The sequence below is a fragment of the Colletes gigas genome, unplaced genomic scaffold, assembly GCF_013123115.1.
Source record: "Colletes gigas isolate AHSC1104 unplaced genomic scaffold, ASM1312311v1 Colletes_gigas_Sc00016, whole genome shotgun sequence".
NCBI classification, from domain to species: Eukaryota; Metazoa; Arthropoda; class Insecta; order Hymenoptera; family Colletidae; genus Colletes; species Colletes gigas.
In genome coordinates, this window is record NW_025106645.1 from 2,209,610 (window position 1) to 2,220,251 (window position 10,642).

Consider the following 10,642-nt stretch of genomic DNA (forward strand, 5'->3'; position numbering starts at 1 on the left):
CCGTTTCCTTGCCGTCGATTTTCATCTTTTCGCGTTTCAACGGACCAGGAATCGGGGAAAAAGGTGCATGGTCGCGGGGAATCCTCGAAATCGGGTGAAAAAACGGCGTCGAAGAACAGGAGGCGTGGCTTGCGATCGACTTTCTTCGATATTTCTTGGCAATTTTTCGATGGTTTCGACTGTTTGTCTCACGAAAGTTCGTACAAATCAAAATAATCGTGGAGCTCCTTCGTATACAATGATGATTCGTAAAATGAACTCCAGACGTGATTCATAAGTCGAACATTTCTATCCTTCCCAACTCGAGGGATTCCTCTTGGATGCATTGAAGCACGAAAGACATTTAAAAGACGGTACAGTGATGATTCTTAAAATGAATCTCAGACGTGATTCGTAAGTTGAACACTTATATCCCTCCCTAACTCGAGGGATCTCCCTTTAAGCCAGTGAAGCGTGAAAGATGACATTTAAAAATCGGTACAGTAATGATTCTTAAAATGAACCCCAGATGTGATTCATAAGTTGAACATTTCTATCCCTCCAAACTTGGGGCATTCCTCTTGGATGCATTGAAGCACGAAAGACGTTTAAAAAACGATGCAGTAATGATTCTTAAAACGAACCCTCAGACGTGATTCGTAAGTTGAACATTTTTATCCGTTCTAAAAAAGAAACGTAACGGGCTCAACGATATCGCTGCGTATAAATATCCGCTGGTCGACGAATTTTGTCTCCGCTGTACGAAAGATGTTCATCTTAAGAATCATTACTGTACCCCTCGCATTGTTCAACGTTGGAGACTAGGTCGGGGCAGGGTATGAAATTCGATTCGTCTTTAACTGCCCTCCGAGGCTCCCTCGAGACGAACAATTCCAAGAAGAGGCAGGGATAACTTGCGGACAGAATGAGGGGGCGAAATCTGAATAGAACGAGGGTCACAGAAGGTTTTATAGAAGGATCCTCGACTAAACTCTCGAACAAGGAAAAATCGAAACTGGGATTGAACCGTAATTCGGTGCTGTCCAACATAAGCTTCGTTATATTATCTTCACTACTGCAGTACTTCTTTTCATGTGATTAGTATTATTTAAAAATGTCGCCTATGTTATATATACAACGGGGTAGAATTGTTAATTGCATCAAAGCAATGGTTATAATAATAACGTTGATACGACATTTTTAAACATTTCGACCACATAATTCTAAATAAGGTCGTCTCTATCCATCCAATTTCGTATTAAATCGAATCTTTTGTTCACCCTGATGATTGTTCTAATTTGGTCCAACGTACTCGATCTTTGCTACTACAGTACTTTAAAATTTTATTAATCGTTGCACATATTAATATTTCCAATACACGTAGATGACTGATATTGCTGCATGATAGAGTTACAATCCGGAATAATGCTTACTGTACTACGTTCAACTCGAAATTTTTTAATTTTAACTTAACTTAGATACAATTCATTCATTCGTCGAATCTTCACGAACCTATTACATCCAATGTTTTTGTTTACACGAAGTCTTAAGTTGCACGTAGTATTCTAACTGTAAATAATATGTTGACTCTCTCTTTAGTATCAGTTACCCGGTGACAATCGTTGTTACAAGCGAAGGGAGTTGAATCTCGTGCAACGAATCGATTTGGCTATGCTTTTTCTAATTCTACAAAAAAGTATTTCGAGGCATTTCCAGAAACGTTGGCGACACAAAATTCTTGTTAAGAACGCTGTAATAGCTTTCGACAATAAGCACCTAAGCGCAGTAAAAATGTCAAGCTGCAGACACTGGAAACTTTATCGATGATGCAAGTTTCGCTGGCACGGATTTGCGCTTCCTGAAATTCGAAATACGCGATCTATTATCTCGAGATGTGTTTTCGTGCGTGGTATTTTCGCGTTGGTGTGCGATTTACGCGCCAACGATCGCGAAGGAAAGTTTTTCAATTTCTTAATTCAAATCCCTGACATTCGTGGCGGAGTATGAGAATATTCTTTCGGGGGCTAGAAACAATTATTTTAAACGAGTTACTGTATCTTTTTTTATCTTCCATTTTCAAGTATCGAGGCATAAGCGCTTCTCATTATTTTTTCTCATTACGGTCGAGCAGTTTCTTTAATATTAATTTACAGAAACGTGCTTAACCGTGGTTTCTTCGTCTCTCGTTTATCTTCTTCATCAACCTAACCACTTTGCGTCATTGGTCATAAATTAAAATAATTACTGGCCACAGAAAATCTCGTGACTATTACTTCAACGTTCGTGTTAGATAATATCGAATATTCTTCCACTATTATTCGATATCGTTTAGTAGAATATTAGAGATCGATTATCTGCTATTTGTAATGCAGACGTTTGGGACAGTCGCAGAAAGTGTAGTTCTAGGCTAAATGCGTAGCATTTCTTGGAATTATTATCATTCCAATCTCCTCAGTACCAGTAGATCAAAATTTTATCTTGATTTATCGTGTATTGCTCATAACGACCACAATGATCTCAACGTTTAGGCAAATATTTAGGCAGAGATTCAGTTTTTCCACGGCTGATTACCGTAATTTATAATCGTAATTCGCGTTTTTCTCATTCAAGGTTGCCGATCGTCGACGAGACAATCGCCGCGCGAAGTGTTGACATTATTACTGCCCGTGGAGAATATTTGCCAGAAATTGTGTTGCCGGAAGTTCTAATTCTGCCCCTGTCTAAACAGACCTTTTGCCAAACGCGAGTGCGCGTCGTATTCGCTAAACACGTTGCGCCATGCACTTTTTCCATCGACGGTCCCGACGAAACAGGAAACGAAAATCGTCGCGCGACACGACCGTCGAATCGGAAACAACGAAAGCAAAGAAACGAGAAAATAATAACAAGAAAAGCTGCGAGAGCGAAAGACTGATCGATCCTTTGCGATTCTTCGATCGATTTCCTCTTACGACTCGGCGAACGGGGAACGTTGGGCAGCAGGGAGGAAATCGAAGGAACTTGAGAAATGCATGAAAGTATCAGTAAACGATCCAGTGACGAAGTTTTGGCCAATGCGACTATTCAGATAATTAACGACGTCGATAAGTCGGGAAAATACAGTACCCAAATTGCGCTCCGGTGGTCCAAGTTGGAGAAACCAAAAAGTAATCGTCCTCTAGATAATAAAATTTTACATTTTATTATTATAATTAAAGAGAAGAACTTTTAGAAGCAATCTCTCAGAGCATATTTAATCCTTGTTTACGTTTTTCTAACGATCTATAATTTGAAGATAGTAACGATCGAGCAAGCGAGAAGTAATTTTAAGCGAACTGTCTTTTTGGTTTCGAAAACGAAACATTGCTTACCCGGTGTCCTCGAAGCTCTGCAAATAAATCACGCCTACAGCAACGTTCAAACGCATGGCGTGAAGAAAGATGGTCAAGGCCGCGTCGCTAAATCCATTTCATTCGCGAGATCTCGCATCGTAGTCAAGTGTCATCGAGCAGTTCATTCACTGTCAGTTCCATTTCCTCTACTCTAAGAATTAATGCTTGTTACGAGTGTCCAGCTTTCTCGCCTGATCGAAACGCGTGGTTCGCGTTTGCGAGTCATGTCCTTATCGCGCATCGAGCTCGTTCGGTGCAACGTTTGATTCACAAGCGAGCGTAAAGCGGCGTAGTCGGAACGTTTCTCTGTTTCTTGCTAAATCACTTTTCTCTGAATCACCATTTGGAGAAATTACGAACGGTATCATAGAGGTACAGATAACACGAAAGATTATTAGCTCTGAAATATCGTAATTTGACGACCATATAAAGATCGACCAAGTTAATATTAATCCTTTCTGGATTTTTTTCAATAATATCGCGAAACGAGGCGATAATGAAAGAATATACGTTTTAAAAACATTTTAAAAATCGTTTAGGTCTGTTTGAGTCACATTGTATTTCGGTTCAGATAACGTTGCATCATTTTGGCGCAGAAGTTTATTACGCAAACTTTCAGTGTAAAATTTCAACACTTTGTGCCATACATTTTCTGTTGTTTCCGGATTACATATGTATTTGAAGAACACATTATTCTTACTTAAAGGATGAGCTTCGATAAATAAATGGTTTTTGTATATTCAAATTGGAAAAAGGAAATTGAATTTGTAAAATATCTTAACGAAACTTTACTACAGTATTCTATAAATCCTTGGCGATTAAATATTTATAGATTCTGTAGCCTTGATTATACGGATTAATTCATTCAATATATGTAAATAATTACAATTTGAAGCGAATCGCGGGTCTCCGATACGTAGAAAATTATGCAAACTAGTTTAAACAGAGTAACGATAGCAATGATAGGCAAAATTCTTATCTAGATATAAATTTCGAATAATGAATAAAAGATAAGCAAGTTTTATCCATGTCTCGTTGAATAAAAAATTATACGTTGATTTTATTGATTATCTATTATTTAAGTCCTTGAAAGTAAGCACAGTGTAAGAAAATGAAATTAAAAAGTTACAAGAGCTGTATTTTCGTGTTCCTCCATTTTGGTACCATACTTTAACTCTTAGACGACCACGCGAGGTCCATCAGGGACTCACTAATTATATTAACATCTCATGTTTGCAATTTTAGATAATCTCTAACATTATGGCGTGGTCACATGCTTGTAAGTTATCTTAAAACTACTGAAATAAAATAATTTATGCTTGGAATCTGTTAAAGATCCCACATGGTGCTTCTCCTATTTAAAACATCCTGGCACGAACAAGCAAAAATATAAATTATTCATTTAGAAGACAAATTAAGTAGATACGTGTATTCCCAGTTATTTATAAAACACAGAAGAATTTGTGTATTTTCTACTACTATTAGTTAATGTTGATTAACTAGTAGAAGCATTAGCATCGACATTTGCCAAATCTTAGTCTTCATTGAGTACTTTATGTAGAAAAGAATCGTGTGATCGTCTAAAGGTTAAAAAACAGTTTCTGAAAACGATTATGAACAAAAGTAAAACATACAGAGAAGTAAGAATATAAAATAGTCGATTGAACGCCCGACCACGCTGCTTCGCAAGCTTTAACGTGCCTCTTTACTTTAAACCGACCGTGCTGGGATTTGAAGCGCCTCGAATCAGCTCGAAAAAATTCGTATCGATTCAAATATGATTCGAAGTTTAAAAGTCTTGAAAGTTCTAAGTATCGAAGGTCTAATCTGCGAAAGAATCTTCTCGAAAGCAGGAAGCATTCTCAGTAATAAAAGAAATAAATTGAAAAATACTAAAATATATTAAATTGAAGTACAAAGTTCTGTTTTTCGCAAACATCGTTCCCATTTAATTTTCCTTCTACTCCAATTTACTATATATTACTGACTTCGAGTACAGCACAAATTAATTTGTCTATGAACCGATTCTATGATACGGAAACTATCCAAACCTATCGATACCTTCAAGATTCAAGATACTCAAAACTTATCGAGACTTGCAAGGGTTCCAAAAGCATCCACGCTCGAATCGATTCGAATCATCGTAGTCACGGAAGCTTCGAACCATTCGAAACCCAAGAATTCGAACAGCCTATCGCCAGCTACGACACTTCGATCCTCCCTGTTCTCCGCTTCCCCCCGCGTGGCGTGCATGCGTTGCGATAAAGAAAGCTAAATCTCCTACGAACCCCGGTCACTCTCTTCTTTCCCTCACGAACGTAATTCGAGGGTGTTTACAATACAATACGACGCGTCGTGTACCGTGTCGTACGGAGTCAGAGATCCCCACGCAAAACACTATATACTCACGTGCTCACTATACCGCGCGCTCTCAGAATTATTATATATAATATTTATAAATATATATATCCCTCTCGAAGATCACCGAAGGGACAACGCATTAACGACGTCGGTTTTGCAGATACAAGTGCGAGAAAAATGAGGTACCGATTACCGTCACGAACGGCTCGACGTTGCCGCTCGTGGAACGACCCAACGACGAGGAGTCGGCCCTCTACAATCCGTTCGAGCACAGGAAGCTCGCCCATCCGACCTCTGACCTCGACACCCTGATCCATCTGCTCAAGGGCAGCCTGGGGACCGGCATTCTGGCGATGCCGATGGCCTTCCGCAACGCTGGTCTGCTATTCGGTCTGTTCGCCACCTTCTTCATCGGGGCTGTTTGCACCTACTGCGTCCACATACTGGTCAAGTGCGCCCACGAACTCTGCAGGCGGATGCAGACACCTAGTCTGGGGTTCGCGGACGTCGCCGAGGCGGCCTTCCTCGTCGGCCCCGAGCCGGTGCAGAAATACGCTCGGCTAGCAAAGTAAGTTACCTTCTAACTAAAATTTTTCTCATGGAAAATGGTACATTTCAAGCTCTTAAGTGATTATTCTTAATATGTACGCGTGATTCGTAAGTTGAACGTTTGTTTATCTTTACCAATGTGAGAGATACCCCATGGGAGAACCGGCGAAGTGACCGAAAGACGTTTTAAAATCGATACAGTAGTGATTCTTGAAATGAACCCAGGTGTGATTCGTAAATTGAACATTTGTTATCCTTCTCAACTTAAGGAATCCTCGTTGGAGCCAGTAAAACGCGAAAGATGACATTTCAAAGTCGATACAGTAATGATTCTTGAAATGAACCCACGTGTGATTCGTAAATTGAACATTTATTATCCTCCTAAACTTAAGGGGCCTTTCTACCTTGTGGGATTAAAAAAATCGATATTTTTTTTTTTGCATTTTCCTTTAGTATGTAGTCTCGAAAATATGTCTACCAAATATTGAATTGAAATTTGAAAAACTAACGAAGTTATAGCCTGCTGAAATGTACCGCGCGCAGGTATAACAACTGGACGTGAAACTTTAAAGCTGTTTTTCTCGAAACTACATTTTTCGGCACTGCGTGCGTGATAACTAAAAAACTATTCAAGATATCAACATCAAATTTATACAGTATCTTCAGAACTGGTCTCCCTATAGCATGAACTAGGATAATTGCGATATATGCAATACTTTTTCTTTTATTAACATAAAAGCAACCAAATATATGAAAATATTCAGTATTTTTTCGTAAAATAGCTGCCATTTTGCCATTTTTTGTTTTTTTGAAAAGATCCTAGTTCATGCTATAACCACACTCATCTATATTAAGAATATCGTTGGTTTTAGGATTTCGAATAACTTGTTCGCAAGATATCACGTACGCAGTCGGGTGCCGTTCGTAAAAACTGTTGTTTGATGATCAACAAAAACAGCGTAATCAATAGATATTATGCGTTGCAAAAATTCGTAAATATAGCTAAATATATAATAAATGTATCTACAAAATCCGGAATTAATCGCTCTTTAATAACCCGCAAAAAAAAATCACAAAGGAACACGTATTTTTCATGCCTACAAGGTAGAATGGCCCCTTAAGGGATCTTCGTTGAAGCCAGCGAAGCGTGAAAGATAACATTTAAAAATTAACACAGTAATGATTCTTGAAATGAACCCAGGTGTGATTCGTAAATTGAACAATTGTTATCCTCTTAAACTTAAGGGATCTTCGTTGGAGCCAGTAAAACGCGAAAGATGACATTTAAAAGTCGGTACAGTAATGATTCTTGAAATGAACCCACGTGTGATTCGTAAATTGAACACTTGTTATCCTTCTCAATTTAAGGAATCCTCGTTGGAGCCAGTAAAACGCGAAAGATGACATTTAAAAGTCGATACAGTAATGATTCTTAAAATGAACCCATGTGTGATTCGTAAATTGAACATTTGTTATTCTTCTCAACTTGAGAATCTTCCTCTAAGTCAATGACGTGTGAAACATAATATTTAAAAATGGATACAGTAATGATTCTTAAAATGAACTTCAGAGGTGATTCATTAGTTGATCATTTCAATTCCTTCCAACAGACAAGGACGACTTCGAGGTTTAATCTGTTGGTGTCAAATTTCGTCTCCGCTGTACGAAAGATGTGTTGTTCATTTTAAGAATCATTACTGTATTTAGTTAAAGTTCTTTAGTCTTCATATGGGTTATAATACAGGTGTTATGCAACAGTTATACGTAAAATGTTATAAAACAAAGAAAAATTTAACAATAGTTAATCCAAGAACCAGTTAACTAAGATATCTACGACCAAAATATAAAAATCAACTTAGATAGAATCCATGCGAAGCTCGAGAGGGAAATCACTTCTGAGATAGTACATAATCGACTTTCGATCCGAGACATAAAACACTCGAGTTACTAAACGTATTCACGCAACATACACCTGCGAGTTTATTAATACCAGTTGTCATTATGTTATATTTTATCTGTTAAACCACCCATTTGAATCGGTAGCACGTTGTCAGTCTGACGCAAGACATTCCGATAAGTTTCACAGCCGCGCGTAAGCGAGATTTACGATCGCTTAAAGCTCCTTTGAATCACGGTGTAAAGTACATCCTCGATTTAACAAATTTTCAATCTAATGGAAAGTATTCAACGATACTACGTCGATACATCCCCAAGTTACATTCTTTCCCTGATATTTCTAAATTCTCCTCTCGAACTGCTTAAAGTTCAGATTCAGTGATAAGAATGTTCTATATACCATAAATTAATTTACTAGCATTATTACTCTATATTAGTAATCTATACACAGATATTTTTGAGGTACCTCTCATCTTGAACAAAGTTTTTTTAAATATCAAATTGTAATCAGCTCCTGATGGATGGTGAGACTGCAGCAAAGAGTAATCAATATTTTTGTAACGTTTCAGGGCAACCATCAACTCGTTCCTCGTGATCGACTTGATAGGTTGTTGCTGCGTGTACATAGTCTTCATCTCGACCAACGTGAAGGAGGTGGTCGATTATTACTCGGAGTCTAATCACGATGTACGGATTTATATGGCGGCTTTGTTGCCATTGTTGGTCGTTTTCTCCCTGGTGAGGAACCTGAAGTATCTGGCGCCATTTTCCATGGTCGCGAACGTTCTGATCGCCACCGGGATGGGCATCACCTTTTACTACATCTTCAGTGATCTACCGAGCATCAGCGATCTACCAAACTTTTCGAGCTGGTCTCAGTTGCCTCTGTTCTTCGGCACCGCCATCTTTGCTCTGGAAGGCATCGGTGTTGTAAGTACTACACGTTACGCGTCTTAGCGCTCGGTTCGTTCGTCTTTCTGCTTTTTTCGGATCGTTTCGTTCGTATTCCAGTCGACGATCGTGGACGTAGCGCATTGGATCGTGTTTAGTATTTCGATCGTGCGATTTAGCGAGAGAACGTTAGACGCTGGATCGAAAATTCCGACCCACGACCCTGGCGAAATCGACTCTTCGACGTTTTTTTGCATTCCTCTTACCTCGATACATGTTCAGTTCTGTTTTAAACTGGCGGACATAAATTTTAAATTTTTCGTTTTCAACTTGAAAATTAATTGTTTTACTTTCAGAGTGAAAAGTTCTATCGATCGTATATGGATGACAGTCAAAGTCAAAATATGCACTAAATATGCAGTATATTTTGTAACGTATAAAACTAAAATTAAATAATTGATCGCTAGAGGAGACATTTTGCAAATTGATCAAACGCAGTATGTACTTCGTATTTTCTTGAAAAGAAGAGGTTGACTTCGCGAATTGAATCGATTATTTATTAATAGTCTTCTTCCCTCTAAAATTGAATCGCACATTATCGTGTTTCGAAATTAATCAGTATGTAAATTCGAAAATGTGTAATTATTCTTTTTATGAAGTTCACGTTATTTTTAAATCGATAAAACGTACAACAGCAACGACGGTACTCCGTGTATCGGTTGCCATGCTAACCGTGATAGCCGTAGAAAAGTTTAATGTCATAGACGCGAGGTATTACGTAACCGGATGAAGCAGGAAACGAAACGAACCACGGATAATCCTTTCCTCGAATTTATACACGACTAATGCGTTTTACAAGTACTATCAATAAAATATGAAATCAGAAATATCGCAAAGTATGTAATACGCGGAAGACCTTTGGAAATATTTTTGAGCAGCACGAACTTCGATCATCTTTTAATTGAGCCTTCCTGTTTCTGGCGCCAATTAGCCGATCTATTCTTATGTAAAATTCTATTGCGATTGTATTAGTGCGGTTGAAATTGGCACTTTTGTACTGGTCCATTTTAAAACATGACATATTTGACACTCATTGTCAGACGTGTCGTCAGTATTAATACCTATCAATTATTTCTAGCTTGATTACCTCGTTTGAAAACTATTTCTTGTCAACCGTATTAGAAACCATACTGTTTGTCATTCTTATTGATTTATTTTTCTGTACTGTATTATATGTATACTCAAATAGGGTTACCCGTTCAATAAATTATCATCATCGTTGGCACCAGAATATATGCGAGGTATAAATGAGAATTACAAAATGTGAAACTTGCTTACTTTTTGTTTTGTATTAATGGGACCATTCCTAATATATTTGTGAGGTTTTCCTGATTAAAATAATACCAAACATGATACAGTAGAGTTCTGACTATTCTTAGGTAAATGTTACGGATTATATTTCACACAAAAAAAGAATTCACAGCCGCATCCATCCGGCAGTGACATCGATATTAAACAGATGACAAATAAAGCGTAGGAATTTTTATTAAAAAATTGTATTACTACATTATCCATGGTTGTGCTTAGTAAAGATA

The 10,642-nt window shown here is 37.9% G+C and overlaps 1 protein-coding gene across 3 annotated transcripts in view; it reads left to right on the plus strand.

Annotated features, from left to right (window-relative positions):
* LOC122400175 (proton-coupled amino acid transporter-like protein pathetic) overlaps window positions 1-10,642 on the plus strand; it is a 53,416-nt gene that overhangs the window by 37,145 nt on the left and 5,629 nt on the right. For all 3 annotated transcript variants that reach the window (XM_043401490.1, XM_043401488.1, XM_043401489.1), the window contains exons 3-4: window positions 5,872-6,279; window positions 8,726-9,086. In XM_043401490.1, coding sequence (XP_043257425.1) covers window positions 5,872-6,279; window positions 8,726-9,086 — 769 coding nt within the window. The remainder of the gene's footprint in view (window positions 1-5,871; window positions 6,280-8,725; window positions 9,087-10,642) is intronic.